General features: G+C 30.3%; 2 protein-coding genes across 2 annotated transcripts in view; both read left to right on the top strand.

Annotated features, from left to right (window-relative positions):
* The first annotated feature begins 217 nt into the window (after positions 1-217).
* Positions 218-6,642, top strand: LOC149877853 (protein NLRC5-like). The gene is made up of 6 exons (XM_090073694.1): positions 218-254; positions 1,028-2,362; positions 2,440-2,514; positions 2,619-2,654; positions 4,229-4,602; positions 5,923-6,642. The coding sequence occupies exons 2-5, from the start codon at positions 1,060-1,062 to the stop codon at positions 4,276-4,278; spliced, it is 1,464 nt and encodes a 487-aa protein (XP_089929820.1). The 5' UTR covers positions 218-254; positions 1,028-1,059; the 3' UTR covers positions 4,279-4,602; positions 5,923-6,642.
* LOC149877854 (uncharacterized) overlaps positions 4,228-26,190 on the top strand; it is a 53,087-nt gene continuing 31,124 nt past the window's right edge. The window contains exons 1-5 of the mRNA XM_090073615.1: positions 4,228-4,261; positions 15,770-18,253; positions 19,106-19,158; positions 19,230-19,484; positions 20,053-23,044. Of these exons, the coding sequence (XP_089929741.1) occupies positions 18,246-18,253; positions 19,106-19,158; positions 19,230-19,484; positions 20,053-23,044 (3,308 nt within the window). The 5' untranslated portion in view covers positions 4,228-4,261; positions 15,770-18,245. The remainder of the gene's footprint in view (positions 4,262-15,769; positions 18,254-19,105; positions 19,159-19,229; positions 19,485-20,052; positions 23,045-26,190) is intronic.

Consider the following 26,190-nt stretch of genomic DNA (forward strand, 5'->3'; position numbering starts at 1 on the left):
CTGATACCAGCAGTATTAATGATTGTTAATTGAGCATTAATAATTCATTATTAATCCTATTTAAAGGTTTTTTGAAATTGAATTTGATTTTAGTTAAAGAAAATTTCAAAATGCTTATATTTTTAGTTGTGTTTATTTAAATGTTTAAATCTGAGAAACTTGACTTTGTTTTTTATTCATGTAACTTTAATGCTCATGAAGAACTCCTACAGCTTATTTTATTTTTTCAGATGCAGGACAGAATGAATTTGAAGGTAAATTAATTTCAAAACATTTTTTGAATCACTCATATTATTTTTAAAGTTGAATAGTAAAGCATTTGAAATTTTACTAAAAACAAGTTTAAAAAAAAATTCTTTAAATAAATTTAAAAATTTTCACTCTATGTAAACTATTTGTTAAACTTGATTATAAGAAAACCAGGTTTTTTAGCTTTAATTTCTGTGCACCTAAACAAACTTAGAGCTTTCTCAATAATAAGTTTTAAGCCCAGGAAACAGGGGAGCTCAGATGTGAGGTCCTCTGGTTCAGAGAGTCTTAGTTTAAAAGGTGATTTCCTTAGGTAATGATTTGGTTGGCATGGTATAAGTTCATTATCAACTCTTTGCTTTTTTATGGTTAACAATTTTTTCAGCTTACAAATTTTCCTTCTCTGTAAAAAGTGAAGATCACAAATATGAATCATCTTACTCCAACAAGTAAGAGTGTGATTTGCCATCTTCAATGAATTTTACAGGGAAAAAAAAATAATCATAAGCTGAAAGCATTAAAATTATAAACACTTTAGAATGGACATGGCAGCAATACCAAAAAGAAGATACTCAGATTTCCATTATATAAGCTGGAAACTCTGAGTATCATCTGGGTATTCCTGCAAATCCAAAAAAATGTTGTGGGACAAAAATTAATATGACTTTTATGAAGGATCTTTTATGAAGTGTATTGAATTGATTAGTTGAAAATTCTAAAATTTTTCAAAAAAAAAAAAAACTCGCACCAAAGATTTTTTATATATAAATTCTTTCAGAAATACGTGGAACACTGACAAAATTTTATCAAATGACTTATGGAAAAATTGATCAACTTGAGCAGAATGTAATAAGTCCCACTGATATCAATCTTTTAAACAAGTTTGTAGAATTGACAGTAGTTGATGCAAATGATGCTGAGAGAGAAACTGTAAACATCGCTGAGCAAGATTCGTTTCTTTACAAAAAAATGGCCTATAAACCAATTGAGTTTTATGAAGTATTTTCAAAAGAACTGCAATTACTCTTAATTTGTGGTATTGTTGGAATTGGAAAAACTTGTTTACTCAGAAAATGCTTACTTGACTGGGCCAGTAATACGTTATGGAAAAATGTTGATCTTGTTATTTATCTTGAATGTAGAAAGTTAAATCAATATCAAAATATTGTTAGCATAAATGAGTTGCTAAAGGTTTTCTACGAAAATGTTTTCAAAGAATGTGATGTTTGTGAAGACTTTTCAATTTTGTTTGTGATAGATGGATTGGATGAGTTTGCTTATTTGGATGAATTAATAAATCACAATCCTCTAAATCCAAGCATTCATTCCATTGTTAATGTATTAGCAGATGTTTTGGACTTTCACAAATACAAATGTGTTATTGCTGGAAGAGTTGGAGCTATATCACAATACAAAAACAAAGTCAGTGAATGTAGTGAGAAGTTGACTATTCAAATAATGGGTTTTAATGACTATGGAATCAATGAGTATGTAGAAAGAGTTGGAAGTGCAAAAGAAACCATAAAAAATGTTCTTAAGTCATCTCACATTGCTAAAGCAATGGCTTCTGTCCCTTTTTATTTATCAGTAATGTGTACAATTATTGGTTCATCCTTACTCAGTGCTTCTTATTCATTCTTCAGTTCAACAGAGTTGTACTGCTGTATATTTCTATACTTTTTGCAAAAGCATATAAACAGAAACAAAGAACCAGTTTATAAGTTGATGGAAAAGAAGAGTAGCAAGCAACACATTTTAAAAGTTTGTAAAGTTGCTTGGCATTTATTTAATGAAGGTAAAGTTGTTTTTTCCCAAAAGGAAATGGAAGTTTATTTCAAAGAGATTGGCAACATTGAAAATGATAACTTGGGTTTCATTGAAAAAGTTGAATCACAGGTTGGTTATCAATATCAATTTGTTCACCTGACTTTAATGGAGTTTTGTGCTTTAATTCATGCTCACATTAATTTGAGTTCTGAGGAGATTCTTGCAAATAAAAAGTTGCTAAGCTGCTTGCCAATTATCTGTGGATTGCAAAATAAAAATGGAGGACTTTTTTTTAAATTGCTTGCAAACTTCAAAAGTTCAAAAAAGGAAAGCAACTCCATGCTTGGTAAGTTAATGAAAAGTATTAAAGAAATTTAGAAACAATTTTTTACTTCATTTGATAGTCATGTTTGTGATTTATAGTGAAAATGCATCGATTATTTGCAGACTTGTTTTTTTCAAATGGCAAAAGAAATTCATTGTTTCATGCTATGCCTAGTAAGTTCATGAAAAGTATTAAAGAAACTTAGAAATGATTTTGTAATCCAATTGATAGTCATGTTTGTGATAAAATCTTTTTGCTGACTTGTTTTTTTTTTAAGATGAAGAAAGAAATTCATTGCTTCTTGCTGTGCTCGGTAAATTTATTGTTAAAGTTAAAGAATTTGTAATATTGCTTTTAAATAGTTGACTGTTTTTATTACATTGATCAACTGAAAAAAAAACAACAACAAAAGAATGATAATTATTAAAAAATTTTAATATTTAAAATATATATTTAAAAAAATAGAATAGATAAAATAGAAAATGGATATTTCACGAAAACCCTTTTAGCAGTTAACATGTTAAATAATAAAAAAACCTTGCCTTTTTTATTAGTAAATATTATTTTATACATCTTTATATTTATTTATTAGTAAATATGATTTTATAAATCTTTATATTTATTTATATACGTTTTTTAAATATATTTAAAATATATAATAATAATTTGTGTATACATTTTTATATTTTTCAACTTATTATTATATTACTTTATATCATTATTTAATACATACATGCCATTATATCATTATTTAATACATACATATCATTGTATCATTATTTAATACATACATATATAAATTTTGATATAAATTTTGATATAAATTTTGATCAACACATTATAGAGTTTCTTCTAATAATGTTTCCAAGATGAATTCTTGTGATATATTTTAATGTTATTAGTACTATTACTTGTCACACTTGTGTGAAAGTGAAAAAGATTTATAAGTTTTGTATAGTTTTTTTTTAATAATTTTATGTACAAATGTCAAAATGATAAACACCATGTAATGTAATGTTATAAAATAAGTATACATACATATTTACATACATACATACATACATACATACATACATACATACATACATACATACATACATACATACATACATACATACATACATACATACATACATACATACATACATACATACATACATACATACATACATACATGCACTCATACATACATACATATAAATACAAATATACATACATACACACATACATACATACACACATACATACATACATACATACATACATACATACATACATACATACATACATACATACATACATACATACATACATACATACATACATACATACATACATACATACATACATGCACTCATACATACATACATATAAATACAAATATACATACATACACACATACATACATACACACATACATACATACATACATACATACATACATACATACATACATACATACATACATACATACATACATACATACATACATACATACATACATACATACATACATACATACATACATACATACATACATACATACATACATACATACATACTTACATACATACATACATACATACATACATACATACATACATACATACATACATACATACATACATACATACATACATACATACATACATACATACATACATACTTATGTGTAAGTTATTCCAATTTATATTTTAATGGTAATAGGTTATCTTTCCAGTATTTTTTTAAATTTTTCTTATTTCTTGTCAACAAATTTTTACTTGTTTTTTTACTTTTATGTCAATCAAGATGAATATCTGCTGATTAAATTACATTTTTCAAAACTAAAAAATATCTCTTTTGCTTCTAAATTAAAATTTTATATATTGTGCTTTTTTCTTTTAGCTTTGGTACCAGTAAAAGGAATGTATTTTGAGAGTAAGAATTATTTATAATTTCAATTTGTTAATGAAAATTTTCGATCAATGCTTTTGAAAATGTAATTGCTTTATTTTCGAAGAAACTTCTTCTATTAGTTCATTCGCCATAAATTTAAAATAATTGATGAATTCAACTACTTTTCTTTTCTCATTTGCAAAATACCATTGAGCATTTCTAGCTAAAAACTACCTATTTTCTATTAAAAGAATTTCTGGGAAGAAATTCTTTTGAAGAAAGTTTCATTAGATGAAAGGAAAAAGTGAAGATTTTTATGACAATGAGTCTTTTTGGTCGGTTTTAAGAAGAAAATGACTCAAAATTTTCAGTAGATTATAAAGGTTAAATATTTAACTAATTGTAACGTAAATATTTAACTAATTGTAGTGTAAATGGTGTCATTGTCAGTTGCGTTCGTTTTGTAGTTAGATTTGTTTAATTTAACATAATTTCTCTTTTTTAAGCTTTTGTTTTCAGTGTCAATTTTATTATTTTGTTGAATTGCTACAAATCGATAACTAAACAGTTATTATTTGTCAATTTGTTAGGTATCATTAGGTTAGCAATATTAGGCAATAGAAAAATGTTTATATCGAAAAACTTCCACTTTCCTTGTGAGTTTGAGATTGAAAGCAATAATTGAAGTATAGGTGGCGTGTGGGTTTGACTTGAAAAGTACAGGTGGCGTGTGGGTTTGACTTGAAAAGTATAGGTGGTGTGGGTTTGACTTGAAAAGAGATAAATTTATGATTTCACTTATCCGTTGGATTTTTTTGTGAAAATTAGTTTACAATTTGAAAAAAGCCCATCAGCAGATTCATGAGAAACAAAATTATTTACACTTGACCTTCGAAAATCGACTTTGAAAAGTTTAAAAAAAATAAAGATTCAGCTGTAAAAGCGAACAGCTTTTATTCAACATTTATTCTTAACATTTACGTTTTATTGAAATCAATAAAACGTAAACTTACTAATAAAAGGGATCAAAGTACATTTAAAATCTATAATAATTTTGAAGCAGGATTTTTTTTTTCCTCAAAACTAAATGAAAAGTTTACAAAGCGATGACCATAAAAGAAATGAGTCTGCAGTTTCTTTTCTAAGAAAGTTTTAAAATGCAGTTTTCCAACCTTTTTGACAATTTTTTTTACGACTGCTACCACTTTAAACTTACATGGTTTCATTTACTTTTTTACATTTTTCGTTGGTACAACAAAGAAATAGAAAAATAAACGTTTTTATCTCAGCTTGAAAATAAACTATTTTGCACCGAAAACTTCACATGACTTTAAAAAACTTCACACTGTTTTAATGCTTTTGACAAAGCTGCTGATCGGCTTACTTGTTATTCGTAATTCTGTTGGTTAAAGCGTACCTAAAGTTTAAATATATCGCACCAGTTGTAAAAAAGATATAAATTTTGTATTTCGTAAATTTATTTGTTTAATAAATATTTAAGTAAAAGGTTGTTTTTTGAATTGATTTGTGATCTTTTTGATTGTTTTATTTTCTTCGATTTATAAAATAATATTAATTTTATATTTGTTAAATGCGATGTTATGTTTTCACATTTTTTAAAGTTGTTTGTCTTGAGTTTATTGTTGTTGCAAATAAACAAATATTAGTAGTAATATTAATATGTTACTCTTTTTCTTGTTCAGATGAAAAAAAATACATCACTCGAAGTATGTTCATGGAATGCTTCTTTGAAGCGCAGGCGTCGATTACAGAGGACTTGAAAAGATCAATCTATGAACGAGAGTGGATGATTTATATACGCGATGAAAAAACTGCTCATGAAGTTTCATATGAGAAATATTTCATGGAGAGATTCTTTAACGCTGGATGCAAGTTGAATGTTTTATCTATTTGGAAAGTTGATTATATTTTATCTGAGGATGAAAAAAAACTTGTCGTTTTGTGTTCAACCAACGTCCATCGTGTCTGGTTAGAGCATCCAGTGAAGATCAATGAATGGACACCGAAACATAGAATTGAAGAGATGTGGATCTACATGAAAAATACTTTCGTATCAAAGAACGATTTCGAAGGTTTCGTCCTCCCGTGGATTCGACTCGCTGAAGAATTACGTCTTGACCTTCACAACGACACGAACTTTATTGACGACATTTGTGAATTGCTTCGTTGTTTGAACTTCAAAAAGTTGTGGATCGTGTACCGTGGAAAAGATTTTTATAACATCGAAGAATTAAAAATGTGGGAGTGAAAAACATGAAAATCACTCGAATGTTTAAATATTTTTAATATGTTAAATATGAAAAATGTATAAATAATTTTAAAAATATTTAAATCTCAGACACAGAAGCTTGTCTTGAGGTATTTTTAGTTATTTTGGTTTAAGTCATTGAATTCTTAGTTTTTAGCTTATCTTTTCTCTTACGATTTTCTCTAAGAAAAATTTAGTTTTACCTTTGTTTAACTTTATTCAAAATTATAAACAAAACTTTTTTAGTCATCAAATGCAAAATGGTGTATTACAACTGGCTTTTTTTACAGATTCACATTTCTCGTCTACTTTTTCACCCGACATTTTGAATGAATGCACTTTTCACAAAAAAAAACTTTAAAAAACGGTTACAACTCAGTGAAATAATTGGTTTTCATTTTTTCACGAAAGCCGTTTAGCATTTTCATCAATGTCTGCACATTTTTGACACGTTTGGTCATCATCTGAGAAGATCTTTGCCTTACTGAGACCGTATGCAGGTGAAATCGATTTGTATAATGATTTTTTTTAACTGGGCCAGTATTGTTATTTATCTTGATGAAAAGAGAAATAACAACTTGGCGAAGAAACAGAAACTAAGTGATTCCCCTCCTGGAGGTGCAAAAGTACATACATTACAGGAGTTTATTGACAAGAGAGCTGGTAAATGGTCTACTGATTCTGTAGAGTATACTGACCGAATTCTTGCAGTTTATGCATGCAGTATGTGATTATTCCTGAATTTAAAAATATGCCATCTGCCTGTGACAAGAAATTCCAGTTAAAGCTGTAAAAACATAAAGCAATAGCTATAAACAAACACAAAGTAACAAGGTAACAAGTGATTTAACTGTATAATACAATTATACAAGTACTGTACAACGCATCCAATTGAGAAAATTTAAAGAAAAACTTGAAATATACTTTACGTTTGAAGTGAGCTAATTTGTTAAATTTGTTTTCATGGTTGAGGGTCAGCCACACTGAACAAGCAGCTTGATAAGAATTTGGAAAGGCGCTAATAAAAGAAAAATTGAAATATATAAGAAAAGTAACGTTATGTAAAGACTGCTGGTCAAATAAGAGACAAAGTTCTTCTTATCTGGGTATATCGGCAAGCTTTTTTGACCCGTCTAATGGCTCAACATGTCAAGCAACTCTGGGCGTCATAGAAGTGCCTCATCCCCGTACAGAACAATCCATTTCCCAACTTGCTACAAAGTGCTTTAATGACTGGAATCTGTTGGATATAATACTTTTGATTGTATCAAATAGTAGGCTAATATGACCAAAGCTGCGCGCATCATGCAAGAAAGCAATACGCCAAAATGAAACTTTCCAGTGTGAAGAGTTAGAAAGTCAAGGTGGAGAAATAAAGTGAAGAAAAAGCTACCCGAAGACCCACAGCAAAAACAAGCCCTGATATCAATGATGAAGACAGCTCAGAAGAATATAGTGATGACAGTGTAATAGAGAAAAAAGATAGCTCTATTGAAGATGGAAGTAATGAACAGGAAGGAAATGCAGAATATTTTTTGTCATAAACTGAGATGCCTTCTAAACATATGCCATGTCATGCACACAGCATTTAATTATAAATTAAGCCAGTGTACAAGAACCATTATTCCACTATTTTAAGTAATGCAAGAAAATTGCTGAATATTGTCAGAAAAAGTTATGTGAATACTCATAAATTAATTCAAGTGTGTGGCAAAACTTTGATAGTCGAGTGCCCAACACGTTGGAACAGAACATTTCATATGCTAAAACCTTTACTAGAAATTCGGCAAAAAGTTGAAAAGATATTGGTTTCCCATAACAACTATATCCTTCAAAACTCTGAGTGGGATAATACTGGAGTTAGCTTAATTGCTAGAACCATTTTCCCAGAAGATAGATATTTTGCAAACCGATGGCAGGTTTTTGTCTTTTATTGTGTCTGCTCTATTGGAGTTGGGGATGAACGTACAACATTTTTCGGTCAAATCTGTCTCACGATCACTTCATGAAAATTTTAAGAAGCGTTTCGATTACATTCTATACATACTGGTGTGTCCGGGTTTAATCCACTTCCAGTGGATAGCAGCATCATTTTTAAATCCATCAGTTGCAATTAATAGTTAAACACTCATTAATGAGCAAGGAGAAATTAATAAATATGTTAGAGATATAAAAGACATTTATGTTGAAGTTTCATTTGCTTTCTGGAAGAATATTAGAGCATCACATGCAAAGTTGTTGCTGAAGATCTGCTTGAAGAATGCTCTAGCGAACGAAGCGTATGTTTAGAGAATTTAATTTTCAATAACTGGTTACCTTACATCATCAAGACGCAATTGCATGCCAAAATCATTGTGTAAAAAAGTATTTTTGAAATTAGATAAGGTTTTGCTAATGCATCAATGAACTGTGTTGCTACGTGACACTGTCAAAGTTATACTTGAAATGCTTACTTAGTCAATTGTCATTTATGATTTATTAAGTTTTATGTCTGCTTTGCTGTAAAACTTTTTGAGACTTGTTATGCGTCTTTACACCAGCTGTACTTAGTTTAACCCTGTATTCAGTTGTTCAGTTTTTTAACATGTACTAGTTAGTAGAGGTGTGCGAAATTTAAAAACTTGTTGTAAAGTGCTAGGAAAACAACTGTCAGTTAGTGTCACAGATCTGTGGGCAAAGAAAACAGCATGGAAGTCTTATCACAAAAAATCTAAAGAAATAATTTGAGCAATTGGGCGCATGTTGGCTCCCGATTACCTGCCTTACGATTTCGTAGAAAAACATGGTTTTCAGGCACTTATGAAATAGGTTGTTCCTCAGTATCATAATAATCTCGAACTCGAACTCGATCAAAATTTTTGCAATCTCAATCAAACTCGATTGAAGATAAAAAACCTAATCTCCCACAGCTCTACTAGTTAGTGACTGTATTGCTATAAAGCTGTATATCAGGCTTCAGAATGTGCAACAAACTAAAAACGAAATAAAAAGGAAATCTTTTTTTGAAACTGAAACAAAATAGAAATGAAAACGCGGAGCTGGTATGAGGGTGAAAAGAATGTGAGCGCGGTTGTTTGCTTAGTACGGAAAGATATTTTTTCGTCTATGAGGAATATGCTTGTTTTTTTTGTTACGTAATAATGTTTGGGTGTGGGGTGTGGCCTTCAGTGTTGTGGGGTGTGGCCTTCAGTGTTGTATTAGTATGAGTGGTTTGTGTATAATTTCTGTAACAGTACACTTATGTACACGTATGTAAGACTTAAAAATAAAATCTTAATAAAATTAGTAACAATATAATAATTCATCAATCGAAATGTAAATGAAATGAAAACGATACTTACTAATAGTCATTCTCGTTTCATTTAATAAATAATTTCAAATATTTAACTCTTACATGTATTCTTTTAACATTTGCAAATGGAGATAATAATATGCAATCATGTATTAAAGTTTAACGTCCTCCAGCTAATTGCCTTGTGGATGTGCCCACTCCGTCCAGAGGAGACTCTGTGAGCGTCGTCCCAGAGTTTGCCCCCCTTTCGGGAAGTAGACAAAGACCCACCGTCATCCGGGTTAGTATCCTGATGACCGTTTATAGTGGGGCTAGCCCCATGTTGATTAGGTTTACTTCCCCGTCAGGTAAGTAAATATGCAATCAAAAGTCATTTAAAAATATTCTCTTACCACCATGGGACTGACGACCAAAGTTTTCTTTTCTTATCACCATTGCATTCATGGGTAAAGTGTCTTTTTATATTAGAATTTTTCTTACTTTAAAATTTTTTTTTTTCTTTTAAAAAATATCCCTTTACTTCTTTACTTCTTTTTTCAAAATTTCTCTTTTTTTTTTAATCTCTTTAAAAAAAAAAGAAAAATTTCCAAAAACATTCTCTAGATTTTCTCTTATAAAAGTCTTCCCTTAAAATTTCTGTCAATAATCTTCCCGTTGATTTTTAAATTTTCTCAACAATTTTTTTTTCTGTGTGTTGCAGGTTTTCCAACAACTAATTGAAAAACTAATTTAAAAAATTCAACAATTAGGTGCTGTTTCTAGAATAGACAATGGATTTTATCTTCACTTTTGTCAAGTGTTTATGTTTCGGCCTTTTAGTCATGGTCCTCTGAAACAGGTTTTTACCAGTTATCTTTTAATCAGCGTTTGTGTCTGGTCTCTAATTGTTCGTAAAAACTCGTAACCAAAACAAAATATTTACTTTTTGTTCTGAGAAACTCACCACAAACATAGAAGAATGAGACTTCCTTTTGTATTCAACAATTTTTTGGAGCTATGGTCACTGTGCGGAATACTTTTTAATACTAATATTTTTTACTATAAAATCTCATGCAAGAGACAGCATATTTTCAAAGTTAGAAATTTTAATTATTTAATAATAGAATGAGGCCCATTGCACAATGGAAACCCTTTGTATCGTTAGCAGGTATTCTTCCTTTAACCCTATAATTTTCTTCTTTTTTCTTGTTTAATGGTTTTGCATATTGACAAGTTTCATACAATGATGGAGTTTTTTCTAACAAAAAATAAAATTGTCATAGCAACCGTCCATAATAGCTGCAATTGAAGAAAATGCCTTTTTTTTCCGCAGTTGATTTTTTTAAGAACATGCCTCAAAATTATGTAATTATAAAACTTTATAAATATAACAAAATAAAACTGTTTTTGCTGATAATACCTTTTTCTTTTTTGTGTTTTGGGCATAGAATAGTAAAATAAGATAAAACGGGATTTTGGTTTTTAAATCCAAACCTTTTATTTCAAATAGTATATTTGCGCGTTTTGGTTTGAGGAACCCAAATTTTTTTGTTTACACCTATCTTCATATTTTTAAAATGAATTTTACGCATAGATATACGTAAAATTCATTTTAAAAATATGTGGAATATAATGTATACGTGCTTTAAATGGTATTTGAGATTGAGGAATCCAAATTTTTTATTTAAATCAATGTTAGCTCGCATAAATGGCACTGGGACGCTTACGCCCGCGTAATACGCATCTTAGGTACGCGAAAGATTTATTTTTTTATAACAAATTTAGATTTTCTGACCCAAAAGTACTAATATTGATGTATCACATGTTTATAATTAATGGTTATATTATTTTTTTTCTGTGAAACTATAAACGTTGAAAGCAAAAGATGAAGAACAAAGTCCTTGTTTTTTTTAATAAGCAAAAATGAAAGTAAAAAAAATTATCAACGTTTGCTTTCTTCGCATATTTTCTTGCCAAATAAAAAAAATCAATGAACTAAAAAATGCAAAATATCTATTTTGCATTTTTTACTTCATTGATATCAGAAAATGAACAGGAAACAGTTAGCACTAGTAATTTAGATAAATAATGCATGTTACGATGCAATGCAGCGAAGTTAAACAATTTTTTATTGATGTAAACAACGGTATCCGAACTTAATTTAATATTAACAAATGTATATAATTTTTTTTAGGCAACAGGAAAGAAAAAGGGTTCTAAAAGCTAGAAAGAATCTGTGCTATCTAACACAGAGCACCACTTAACTTCGTGGCGACATGGAGCTTTTGATTTACCTTGTAACTGATAGTCAGTCTTTCTCCATGTGTGACTCTATCCCGTTCCAAAGACTGCCTCCCCACTTTGACTCGAGGTTTAAGATTAAAAGTGGTGCCTGCATGGCTCGCTTAAAGTCACCTCTCCTCTACAGTAATCTACATATGGCCATAAGGAGCATGTTTGGTAAGGAATTTCCTCATTGCGATCGAGTTGCAATCAGCACTGACATCTGGACCTCACGCAACAACAATCCATTCATGGCGGTGACTCTTCATTACATCACCAAGGAGTTTGTTCTACAAAAGGTGACTATTGGAATTGTTCCATTCCCAGGTAAGCACATTGGTCAGAACATTGCTACTCAGTTGGACAACTTGGTTTAAAGTTTTATGTCACTCAAAATGGTCAAGAAGCGTGTTGTTGTGTGTGACCAAGCTTCACATATAAAAGCTGCATTGAAAAAGTCAGAGACTATTGCTGATCTTGAAAGTGGTTCAATCACGTGCATTGACCACAAGCTTAACATGGCCCTGGAAAGGACTGTCAACAAAAAGCTTGATATCAAGTTTGCTATCGATGCATGCAGGACAATCTCAACCTTAGTCTATCACTCTCCTCTTGCTGAAGGTGTTTTGGAAAAGAAGTGCCTCCAGATGAATGGTAACTTTTTAATTAGATACAAATGCGAAGTTTTACGACTTAATGTCAAGTTTTTACAAACATTTTATAATTTCAAACAAAGTTTTCTAAGAGTTTATGACCAATTTGAGCTGGTTAAAACTACTCTGCCACTCCTGTCCTCATGCCGAATCATCTCTGAGCTAATGTCGAGTGATAAGAAAATTACAATGGATTGAGCACTGACAGCCTTTGTTCATTTCGTAGATGGGTCTGCTTCTCTAAGGGTCAAAGAAATTAGAAAGAACAGTATCACTGGAGTAGGTCCTTTCATGGTTGAGCTCATATTAGAACTCGAAAAACGGGTAAAAGTTAAACGAACTTTTAAAAGTTATTTCAATTTAAACAGTTTTAGATTAAAGTAAGCGAAGTTATACCAATTTTCCTAAACGTTTCACTTCCTCCTTCTTTTTAGACTGTGTCCAGTCAATTCAGGCAGACAAATGCTACAGCTGAGGGTCCTCCAATTACCGTTGAGTGGGCAAAATTCAGAGAAACAACTATGATAGATTCGAAGGTTAATGTCCTTGACTGGTGGAGGACACATCGCAAAGAGATGCCCATTTTGGCAGGACTTGCACGGGAGTATTATTGCCTGCCAGCCTTAAGTCCTCAAGGCAAGTGAGCGGGCCTTTAGTGAAGCTGGACAGATGGTCCACAAAAAGAAATGCGGGTTGTCTCCAAAAACCACTGAGAAGTTAGTCTTGATCAACGAGAACTTTGATCTGTTAAACTTCTTTCTGCCAGTTTCGGAATACCGCTCGAAGGAAAAGCAAATGGCAGCTAAACCTGCTTAAGACAGAGATTAAAATAATGATGATGATGACTCAGACTAAGATATGATGATGATGATGATGATGATGATGATGATGATGATGATGATGATGATGATGATACCGCTACATTAAAAATGAAATCTCCAGTATTGTTGAACTGGAAAGGTGAGACAGACATCATTTAGGCTACCAAGGCCAGGAACTAGCACAAAAAAATGAGAATGAAAGACTGGAAGCGGACGACTAAATATTCTTTAATAGGGTAGCATGCTAGGATTGTTTTAGATTAGATAATCTATAATATGCAAACAGTTTTTTCACATGTTTAATGAATTGGATTTTTGAAATCTAGAACGATTGTTAAATAAATGCAAGGGTCTTAGTATATCTTTTGTTGATTCTTTATTTCTGTAATACTACTGTAGTGTATACTTCAAATTTTTATTATTTAGAAATTAGAACTTAGAATGGCAGATATTGCTAGCATATACCAAAGCAGTTATCACTTCGCTTTACTTTATATCGATGTCTTTGAACCTGAACATAGGTAGCTTCTCATAGATTGTGTTTTTTTCCAAATCTAAGGGAAATAGATTTGGAGTTTAGGAGAATAGAAGGGAAGAGTATAATAGGACTGGTTCAGCAATATACAAGTTCAACTTAAAATATAGCTTATCACTTCACTTCAATTTTAACTTTTGTTTATAGAACTTGAAGTTGAAGTCATTGAGCTTAAAATCTGAACGAAGTCACGCGACGTTCGTTTGTTTACTTTTTGTATGCACTCGTTTCGTTTATTCAAACGATTTCGAAGACAGTTACATATTTGGAAGCGAATTTGAGAGTCGTTAGAAATTTTAAACAATTTTAAAAAACGCCATTTTCGAATTTATACAATTTTGAAAACTGCGAAAATATACTTTAATTGAACTGATACAATTTTGAAAACCATCAAATTAAAATTTCTTATAACTTTTTACGATTTTGAAAACCGCGAAAATATATTTTGTTCGAAGTAATACAATTTTGAATACCGTTTAATTAAATTTTATACAACTTTTAAAGACTTCGAATCACGTTCACACACAACTTTTAGTGATGTCGAAGCCTCGACTTTGAAACAAATCTCCCTTGATTATTTTATCTGTAGTTTTTACCAAACCAAACCTGCACTTTAAAATTGTTGGGAACGAACCGAATCAAATCAACTGTCCTAACCCTAACTAAGCCAAGTAGAGGTTTGCAAAAGTGAAACTTTCGCAATTCGCATATCTCTGCAATACATAACATAATACATAACATAATACATAACCTTATACGTAACATACGATGAAGTTAAAATTATTTTGTTTTCTCATTTTAAATATTGGGAGAAAATCAAAAAATAAAATATATTTTAAAAGTAATTTTAGCAAGTAATAATTACTTTTAAAATATATTTTATTTTTTAATTTTTTCTCTAAATAATTTGTTTAAATAGAAATTATTTAAAGCATAAGTTCCTATTTCATTAAAAACTAAGCTAAAATTTTAAATAACTCTTACTTTTAGAGAAAAACCAAAAACTTTCAACCAACTTTTTAAATGGGAAATAGAAGAAAATAGTTCTAACCTCTCCATAAGTTTACAATACATAACATTACTAACCAAACTGGAAATGTTTTTTAATCATTTGCGGGCCTTCAAGAGGTGGGGGGGGCACAGGGGGGGGGGGTTTATAAATATTTAAATTAATCAATAATCACTTACATTTCTTAGGCATTGCCTATTGCATACAATGCCAAACCGAGCAGCATTCAAGTTTGATAATTAACTGATGCTAAATAGTGACAATTGACCTTAGTTACAATAGATTTTATTTGAGTTTTGTATAACTACGAGTGATCATGTTGTAATCAACAGGTTGTCAAGGAGTTTGCCGTTTGTAACCAGTGTGGATTATGGTTGTCAGTGCCAAATTGGTCATACTAAAACTCTAGAAAGACATAATACATCAACATTAATAAGATCAATACACAACCTGGACAATTAAAAACGACAAGCTTTTTACCTAAAAAGACAGGTTATAATAATGTAGTTATATAGTAAGCGGATCTTGCTTTTTTCTATTTACTGTTTAATTTTCCGCTTGTTACTTGCTGCCATTGATAGCAAAATATATTTGTTACAAGTTTTTAGTAATATTTTAGAAATACAATCTTTTTTGTAGTACAAAAAAAAAAGCCATTATGTATTGCAATGTATTTAATGTCTATTGTTTATTACTTTATGCTTTACAGGCTTCTAAACACATACGTGAAAGTGCTCAGCGTGCAACCCTGTGCATGATTGTTAAAGACATTCAACCATTCTCGTGTGTTCAGGATGATGGGTTCCGTCACATAGCTCAAACAATGATTGATATTGGATCGAAATATGGATTGTTGCAACTTGAGGATATTATGTGTGATCGAACAATGCTTTCTAAGACAATACTTCCAAAGTTTTACAACAAATGTGTTCGAAAGCTGAAAGACAAACCTGCTGGGGTTACTCATGTCGCAATAACAACTGATCACTGGACCGATGACATTTTAAAATACTCTTGTCAGAGTTTTAAATCACATTACTTAAACAGTAGTTATTGTTTTATAAGTAAACGTGATGGATTATTTGAGTTTAGTGAGTCTAAAACTGGCATTGCCGTAAAAGTAAAGACAACTGAAATACTTAAAAAACTTTTTCCTCAGAATATAAGAAGTGACAACTCGGTATTTGTGACTGACAAAGAGAGTGATACGAAGTTGGCTTATCGCAACGATGTTAGACTTAACTGTGCAGGTCATTATCTGAATAGAGCTGTTGAAAAGACTTTGAAATCTTCTGGTGCTAATTTAGTGTATGGCCAATACTATATTGTCTTCGGTCAGTCTGTAAGATCAATGGTTCAGACAGTGACAGTATGCGTGATTTGAAGGCATCTTTTCTGTCCAGCTTGAATAAAAAATTTATTACTCATCCTTTGCGCAAGCTATCAACACTTACTGTTTCTTCTTACAAATACTTGTCTTTCGTCAATACAGAAGATCGCAATTTTGTTTATTCAGAGATGCGTAGTTTGGTAAACAAAATTATATCTTCACTAAATCAGGTGATACGCAAGGACTCTTTAGTAAAGACAGCTTTAGTGAATGCAGTCATTCAGATCAGCTGCCTCCTTCAAAGAAGAATAAAGCTGACCCTGAATCGTATGATTTGCTAGCAAACATTAAAACAGCTGCCATTAGATTGTCTAAGGCCGACAGTAATGACACAAGACATGAACTTGACAAATAGTTAACACTGCACGTGACAGGGTGTGATACATTGCAATTCTGGAAAGACAATCAGCGTGAACATAAGCTTCCGATGATGGCATTGATTGGTAAAAAGTTGTTGGCTAGTCCTGCTACAAGTACTGCCAATGAAAGAGTGCTTTCAGTGTGTGGGGTGACGATGAGTGAGCGAAGATGTCGCTTAAACCCAGAAACATTTGAAATGCTGATGTTTCTCAAATACAGCATGCAGGCCTGATTACTAGACTGACAGTAAGCTACTTAAGCTACCATTATCTGTGTTCAGAAAGTTACTGTTTTAATGTTTTGTGCACTTTAACTGCAGCTATTAGCAACTGCATTGTTTTTTGAACTTTTGAAGTTGCAGTATAAAAGCACTGCAAGTTATTTCAAATAATTTGCAATGCTTTAACCACTTAATATTACTTTAATTTATTTGTGTTTTATCATTGTGGATGTAAAGCTTTGTAACCAATAAAAAAACAAATGTGTTGATACCGAACCGAACCGAACCCGAACTTTAAAAATGGGTTCGATTCCCATCTCTATTCGCAGTTCTTGAGGGCTTGTTGTAAACGTTGCTCGAAATGAGGGTTGCTGAGACCTATTTCGAATGAAAATTTTAATTACATTTCAATTTTATATATTAATTACAGTGAATACAGTTTTTCGCCATAATAATATAATTCCATCCTTTTGTTTTGTTAAGCCCCTACTTTTATTTGATTAAGACTCTTACTCATCGACGCCAATTGTTTTAAAAAATAAAATAATCTGACATCAGTTTTAAAAAAATCAACAACAGAGTTTAACCTCAATGCAATAAAGTTAACTAGATAAATGAGCTAGATTCACTTGATCCAGAAAACACTAGGAAGCTGGAGCGAGAAAAAACGCGTTTCTTTAAAGACATAGCGAACTGAAGACAACTAAAAACTTTGATTGTCAAATTTGTTAATGTTATTTATTTTTATTTGTAAATTTCTAATGGTTCCTTTATATTTTGAACGATTGCTTTTATTTCGAATTGTTTTATTTTAACTGAACTTTTTGATTGCAATATCGTGACGTAACTTGAAACGTTTTAAGTGAAACTTTCAACAACTAAAACAAAAACAAAAAAACAGCTGAAATAAGAACTTACCGATCTCCGTTTGGTTCATCGCAGATTTCGGTTGGTAATTTTTCATTATACTAAAACCAGTTCAAACATTTTATTGATTTAATGGGTTTTTGCTTTTTTGTTTTCTATGGTTTGCTGTTGCATGATTCAGTTTGAAATTTTCAACGTGCTGGTTTATATCAGTTCGAGAAAAACAGTAGAATTCAATACTTGTTTTGTCGATCAACCAACTGTTCACAAAAAGATCGCAGAAAAGAACTTTTGTAATAAGGAAAATGGAGATAATATAGTGCGATAATGGAGATAATATAGTGCGAAATGAACCGGTAGGTCATCTACTTTTGTTGTACTCTTGTTATTTGTTACCTGATTTTTCAACAATTTTAGCTTTATAGTTAGAAAAGCCGGTGAAAAAAGAGGAAAATATGACTTTACTGAAGTGAATAACAAAGGCATGATGAAGTGAGAGTACATGAATAATTACAAAGTTCGTAACTGAATAACAAATCTGGAACATGAAAATTTTAATACCAGAAACCTAATATCAGAAATCAGATTTAGAACCCTTCTTGAAAAACCTCTCACATTATAAACTGTCATAAATATAGTTAAAAAGATAAAAGAAAACATGTATGACTTATGTCCCTTTTGAAAACACGTCTTTCAATTGAAAATTTGTCTTACAATTAAAAGCTTCTTAGTGCTTCGTTTTGGACTTCAAAACTGTTCTTCATTGCTTTATTAATAATTATTTCAAAATATTGCCACAAGTCCTAATTTATGCAGATCTCAATCGTGCAGGTACTGCTGCATTCTTGAGAATTGCTCAAGTTTCTTTTGATATAGTTGCTTTTGGGAAGATGGATTATTGGCATCTTTTTTGTTCTTAAGGTGCAGAGTCGCCATAAGTCAAACCACTTTAACAGTCAATAAAATGTATTCCATCAATAGGAAGTTTACTTGGATGACAGTTTTGTTTCAGTGACTAAGGGAGTTCCTGAAATATCTGATATCAAACTGTTTATTTCACTTCTAAAACTCCTCTAAATATTTTGACGCAGCACCTATTTCTTCGTACTCGTTTATTAACCGTGAAAATAGTTTGCTAACAAAGCTGATGAACTGAAGAGCGTTTTACTGAAATTTATCATTGCAATTAACGGACCTCTTTTTCGTAGAACGGCTTTAAAAGACGAAGTTGTCATGGAGAACGAGTTCGACGATATAAAGGGTAATAAAATATTTTTAATATTTCCCATTCGAGACAGATTTTCGATTTCCAAAAAAAACCTTCTCTCTTAGTTGAAAAGTTTCCACAAGATGTGTTTACAACGCTTGCTGATTTGTTGACATATGATTGGCAAAAGTTTGCTCGATGTCTTTTGATTGATGACTCAACAATCGATAATGTAAAAGAAGAATTTGAAACGACGAGAGAACAAACTTTGCAAATATTGAACCAATGGCGTAAAAGTAATTCATCAAAAAAATGGCGAGATATGAAAAGAGGATTACTTTTTTGCAAGCGTGAAGATTTGATCAGTGAATGCGAACGAAGTAGGTATTTTGAGCTTGATAATTTTTGTGCAGCTGTTGCATACCGATGTTCTCCTGCGGCCTCTGAATATTTATTAGAGATAAAAAAAAAACAACAAAAAACACAAAATATAAAAAAAAAGTTGCAGACCATTAAAAGATTTTTTTCCTAACACGAACATTTTTGAAAAGGACAAACTCTCTTATATTTATATGGCAAATTTGTCACAGATCTTTCGGGCCTTTTTCTCAGCAAAGTCATTTAGCAATTTTGCGGATTAAATTCCCAAATGAAATAAATCAAAAACTTAGTTATTTATAGCATTATTATATTTAGTTACTAAGTTAACAACATTATTTAAAAATATGACATAAAAGCTGAATGTGATTCCTTAACTTAATTTTTTTTGCAGCCGTCCTGCATTGCACGATTATAACCTCCCACCCTTCCCCAAAGAGTAATACTGCATAAACTTCTAACGAACAAAAGTTTTTTTCAACTTTTTCAAAACACTTTCAAAAACTGACTTCTAAACATTCCTCAAAAATGTCACCTTGTAGTTAAAAATTAAATGTTTTCGTATTTTAGAGTTAATATCCCGACACTCCATTTTCGGTATCCTGCCGCCGACAAAAGCCTTCTTTTCACGTGAGGACGAACTTAATCAAATTCATAAATACGTGTGCCAAACAAACGATGCGGGTAAATCAGTCACGATTTTAACTGGAATGTCTGGAATTGGAAAGACTCAGCTCGCTAGAAAATATGCAGCATTTTATAACGACTATTTTGATAGTATTGTGTGGGTGGATGCAGCATTTGATAAAATACAAGTTTCTATGACTAATCTCTGTCACCAACTAGGGTTAAGCGTAAGAGATCCTCAAGGCAATCCGTTTGATATTGAAGTAATTTCTAGAAAAATACATCACTACTTTGAAAGAGAAAAAACGCTTTACATCTTCGACAACGTCGACGATGAGAGTGTGAAGAATTTTGAAAAATACGTATCAAATAAAAAAAATGCATTTACTTTGGTAACATCGCAATGGAAATCATGGTCTACCAATGTTAATCAAATTCAAGTTAATTCTTTCTCGCCTCAAGATGCGTTACTTTTTGCAAAAAAAAATATTAAACAAATATTAACAAACGATGACGAAAAACTAAAAGAAATAACCAAAGTGCTTCAATATCATCCACTCGCCATTAATCAAGCCATTCTCTATATAAGCAGCAACAGCGTTTCTTTGAAGGAATATATAGATCTCTTTCGATCATATTCTTTCGAAATGCTCGAGGAAGGTATCCAAACTGAACAGGGAACAAAGTCTACTATAACATCAATTAGCATAGTATTAAACAAAATAGAAACATCGAATGAAAAATCGATGGAAATTTTGAACCATTTATCGTATTGCGACGGTCAACACATTACAAAAAAGTTTATTCAGGGTATTTCAAAACACTTGAAAATAAACGAAGAGCTTTTGATAAATCGAGCAATAAGTTTACTAGTAAGTTATTCGTTGCTTGATCGTTTCGACGATGACAATGATAGATACGCGATGCACGAAATGACCCAGTTAGCGTGTAAATGTTATCAAAAACACAAAGAAATAACAGAAATATGCAACGTAAACATCGCCCATTTTCTAAAACTAGAGTTGGAAGTGGTAAAGGAACACATTGACGATGGAAAGCACTTCTGTAACCATTTCATCCATATGTTTCATATTAACAAACCAAAAATGTGTGAAGTGTTCCATCAACAGAGTGAGAGAATCCAAAGTTTCTTATCAAACAAAGGTTTTTTTCGAGAAGCAATAAACATTCTCGATGCCATTGAAAAGTATAACACAAAATCTTATGGAACTGAAAATGAAATAACCTTAAAATCAAAACATAGTATAGCAATCTGTTTGAATGAAATGGGAAAATATAATGATGCTTTAGAAATTTATTATCAAGTTGATAAAATACAAACGGATATTTTAGGTATCAATCATCCATCAACATTAGATACGAAAAATCATATAGCAAGCTGTTTGTATCGAATGGGAAAATATAATGAAGCTTTAGAAATTTATTATCAAGTTGATAAAATACGAACGAATGTTTTAGGAATCAATCATCCATCAATATTGGATACAAAAAATAATATAGCAGTCTGTTTGTATGGAATGGGAAAATATAATGAAGCATTAGAAATTTATTATCAAGTTGATAAAATAAAAACGGATATTTTAGGTATCAATCATCCATCAACTTTGAATACAAAAAATAATATAGCACTCTGTTTGAATGATATGGGAAAATATAATGAAGCTTTAGAAATTTATTATCAAATTGATAAAATACAAACGGATATTTTAGGTATCAATCATCCATCAACATTGGATACAAAAAATAACATAGCACTCTGCTTGAACAATATGGGAAAATATAATGAAGGTTTAGAAATATATTATCAAGTTGATAAAACACAAACGGATATTTTAGGTATCAATCATCCATCAACATTGAATACAAAAAATAATATAGCACTCTGTTTGAATGATATGGGAAAATATAATGAAGCTTTAGAAATTTATTATCAAGTTGATAAAATACGAACGAATGTTTTAGGAATCAATCATCCATCAACATTGGATACAAAAAATAATATAGCAGTCTGTTTGTATGGAATGGGAAAATATAATGAAGCTTTAGAAATTTATTATCAAGTTGATAAAATACAAACGGATATTATAGGTATCAATCTTCCATCAACATTGGCTACAAAAAATAATATAGCACTCTGTTTGAATGATATGGGAAAATGTAATGAAGCTTTAGAAATTTATTATCAAGTTGATAAAATACGAACGAATGTTTTAGGAATCAATCATCCATCAATATTGGATACAAAAAATAATATAGCAGTCTGTTTGTATGGAATGGGAAAATATAATGAAGCATTAGAAATTTATTATCAAGTTGATAAAATAAAAACGGATATTTTAGGTATCAATCATCCATCAACATTGAATACAAAAAATAATATAGCACTCTGTTTGAATGATATGGGAAAATATAATGAAGCTTTAGAAATTTATTATCAAATTGATAAAATACAAACGGATATTTTAGGTATCAATCATCCATCAACATTGGATACAAAAAATAACATAGCACTCTGTTTGTATGGAATGGGAAAATATAATGAAGCTTTAGAAATTTATTATCAAGTTGATAAAATACAAACGGATATTATAGGTATTAATCATCCATCAACATTGAATACAAAAAATAATATAGCACTCTGCTTGAACAATATGGGAAAATATAATGAAGGTTTAGAAATATATTATCAAGTTGATAAAACACAAACGGATATTTTAGGTATCAATCATCCATCAACATTGGCTACAAAAAATAATATAGCAAGCTGTTTGTATCGAATGGGAAAATGTAATGAAGCTTTAGAAATTTATTATCAAGTTGATAAAATACGAACGAATGTTTTAGGAATCAATCATCCATCAACATTGGCTACAAAAAATAATATAGCAATCTGTTTAAGAGATATGAAACGAATGTAAATGGAAAATAAAAAGTTTTGAAAGATATGTAATAAAAGATAGGGAATGGAAAATCGAAGTTGTCAATTATTTTAATCGTTTTTAAAAATCCTGATTTGTTTTAATATATTAGAAATATGTAAATAAATTTATAGAAAAAGTTTAAAAAACACACTCATATAAAAATGTTCATAAGAAATATTGCTCAGAAAAAAAAGTTTACTTATAGCTACACACCTGTTCAAAATTAAATGCATTGGTAACCGTGGCAGAACAATATCTTTATAGTATTTGCCTTGTTTACGGATCTGATCAATAAACGTTTCTGGCCAATAAAAGTTTATCCTCAGTGTAATCCTTTCCACAGCCCTTTCCATGGCCATTTAAAAAAAAATTTGCGTGTTTTAGAATAAAAAAAAGTCAAAACACATCACTGTTGTTGCTACAAACCTTTTTTTGAGTAATATTTTACTACTTTCTTTCTTTAAAAATTACAGTTTAAAACTAAAAAGTCTGTTTTCAGTCATTTTTTTCAACATCGCTGTAAATATTCACGTAGCTAATAAACTCTGGAAGAACCCTCAACCCGTAAACAAGGAAAAGATTAAAAACTTAATCGTTGATATTAAGATTCTCAAACCAGATTTTATTACTACAAACTTTTTTTCATACTTCTAAGCCGGAAGTATTGCATTTAAAAAAAGCGATTATTATCTCCGGTCTTTTCGAGCCTATTTTCTAATTCGAAGAGGCCATCATATAAAAAACTTTAACAATTCTGCTCCAATAAAGAAGATCACTTCAAGCCTAACATTCAGATGACGGTCATAAACTTTATAATTAGACAGGGAAAATTTATAAAGTTTGCTAAAAGTTTTTTAAAAGCAAGTTTAAACGAATCCATATACATAAATATTGGGTTTTATCTTTTTTAGGTAAAAAAATAACAAATGGATGTACAGTTTGATCAAATATTTGAAATTTACTAGAACTCAATTTAATTCCAAAACTTCACAAAACTGGTCTTTCTATAGCATTTACTGATATTAAAATGATTCACACTTCCCAATGTTTTATAGTCAATACTTTCGAATTCCACTACACATTTATGAAAACTTTCTTAGAATGCAACTCTCCCTTAATCCTGAATGGATTAGTTATGTTCGCGTATTATGGATTAGTTAATAAGCGCATACCTTTAAGGTTCTCAGTGCAATTTATAATAGATTTCAGCCATTTTCACCTCAGGAGAAGTACTCGGGTGATTTAAGACCAGTCTGAGAAAATTTCGTTTTTGTTCGTGTTATTTTTGTTTAAACGCGTGTGACGTGTTTTCACCTCGAAAAAATTGTGAATTTGACATTAAGTATACCGTTTCCGAAGGCTGACATTGTTTTTATAGAAACAGCCGATAAAAGATAAAAAATATACAGGTAAATATAAACATTTATATTTAATAAAAATAGTATTTTATCTTAGTTAAATATAAATGTTTATATTTACCAATTTAAAATATGTTTTTATTGAAAATATTCCATGCTTTTTGAGAAGCTGGATGGAAGAATGAAATTTTTAGCAAAACGTCATTGTGAGATTTAACACAATTATCTAAAGTGATTAAAAAAAAAAAAAAGATTAATTAGCATTTCATATTTTCATTTCTTACTTTTGCAATGAAACATTCTGCTTGATACTATGATCTTATTCCAATATATTGCATTTTGAAGAGTGCTTGATATTTATTTTTCATTACAAATTAAAACTTCAAGGTTGACTAAAGACAAATAAGTGATGATAAACATTTGGATATTGCAACTTTTCCATGTACTTTCAAAACTTGTCTTGTTCTTTATTATTATTACATTTGCTGAAAAATGAAAATTTCACAAAACTTGTAGTACTAATTGAAAAATAAACAACATATAATAAATCACACAACATATATAAAATCACTCAACTTAGATGTATGTATGTATGTATGTATGTATGTATGTATGTATGTATGTATGTATGTATGTATGTATGTATGTATGTATGTATGTATGTATGTATGTATGTATGTATGTATGTATGTATGTATGTATGTATGTATGTATGTATGTATGTATGTATGTATGTATGTATGTATGTATGTATGTATGTATGTATGTATGTATGTATGTATGTATGTATGTATGTATGTATGTATGTATGTATGTATGTATGTATGTATGTATGTATGTATGTATGTATGTATGTATGCATGTATGTATGTATGTATGTATGTACCTGCAACAAATACCAAGTATACTACAACAGAGAATGAATCAAAAACTAGAAAAGATTAGGTGAAACATTAAACTCATTTTCAAATGATAATCAAATACAAAAAAATAAACATTGCAACAAGACAACTGATTTAACATATTTGACATATATTATAACATATATTATAATTATTATTATATATTATAACATATTTAACATATTTTTTATTTTTTGTAAAACTTTTAAACTAGAAAATGACTTTTGTTTTGCTTGAAACAACTACAAAATATTTAAAAATCTAAAATTTCATAGGCAGGTTTAAATCTCTTAAACACAGGTCAACAAGCAATCCTAAAAGATTGGCTATATAAGATTGTTTGCTCGTTATGATACTTTGACTTATGCTTAGCTTGTTATGATACTTTGACTTATCATTATGTAATTTTTTTTACCAACGTGAGAAGAGACTCATTTCCCAAAGTTATTACCTCTTTATTAGCTTTTCAACATTTGTTATTTGATTACAACCTGGTGCTGTCAAGTAAAAATGTAAATTTGATCACATGGTTCACCCGACAAAAAAACATGCCTTAAATTTGCTTATCGACTTTATATCTCAAAGTGTCGTTAACGATGTTCGCTCCTTTCAGTAGTGTTAGGGGCAACACCGAAAGTTTATAAAAAACGTCGAATTTTCTTATCGTACCACAAATCCCAAGTTGTACAAGTGGATGATAACAACTATCGAAGTGTACTACACTGAACATTACTGAAATAGTTGTGAATTGCGATTATTTTTAAAGATATTCTCCTTTTTCAAAAAAAGACAAAATCCGTCATGACCCATCAAGTCGTAAAAAATTAATATTTTAATTTTTAACAACTTTTGCCTGATTTCGTTCATTTAAGTGAATTG

The sequence above is a fragment of the Hydra viridissima genome, unplaced genomic scaffold (genome assembly GCF_058129835.1).
Source record: "Hydra viridissima isolate aposymbiotic clone 2 unplaced genomic scaffold, HvirCarnegie_v1 scaffold_16, whole genome shotgun sequence".
Lineage (NCBI taxonomy): Eukaryota > Metazoa > Cnidaria > Hydrozoa > Anthoathecata > Hydridae > Hydra > Hydra viridissima.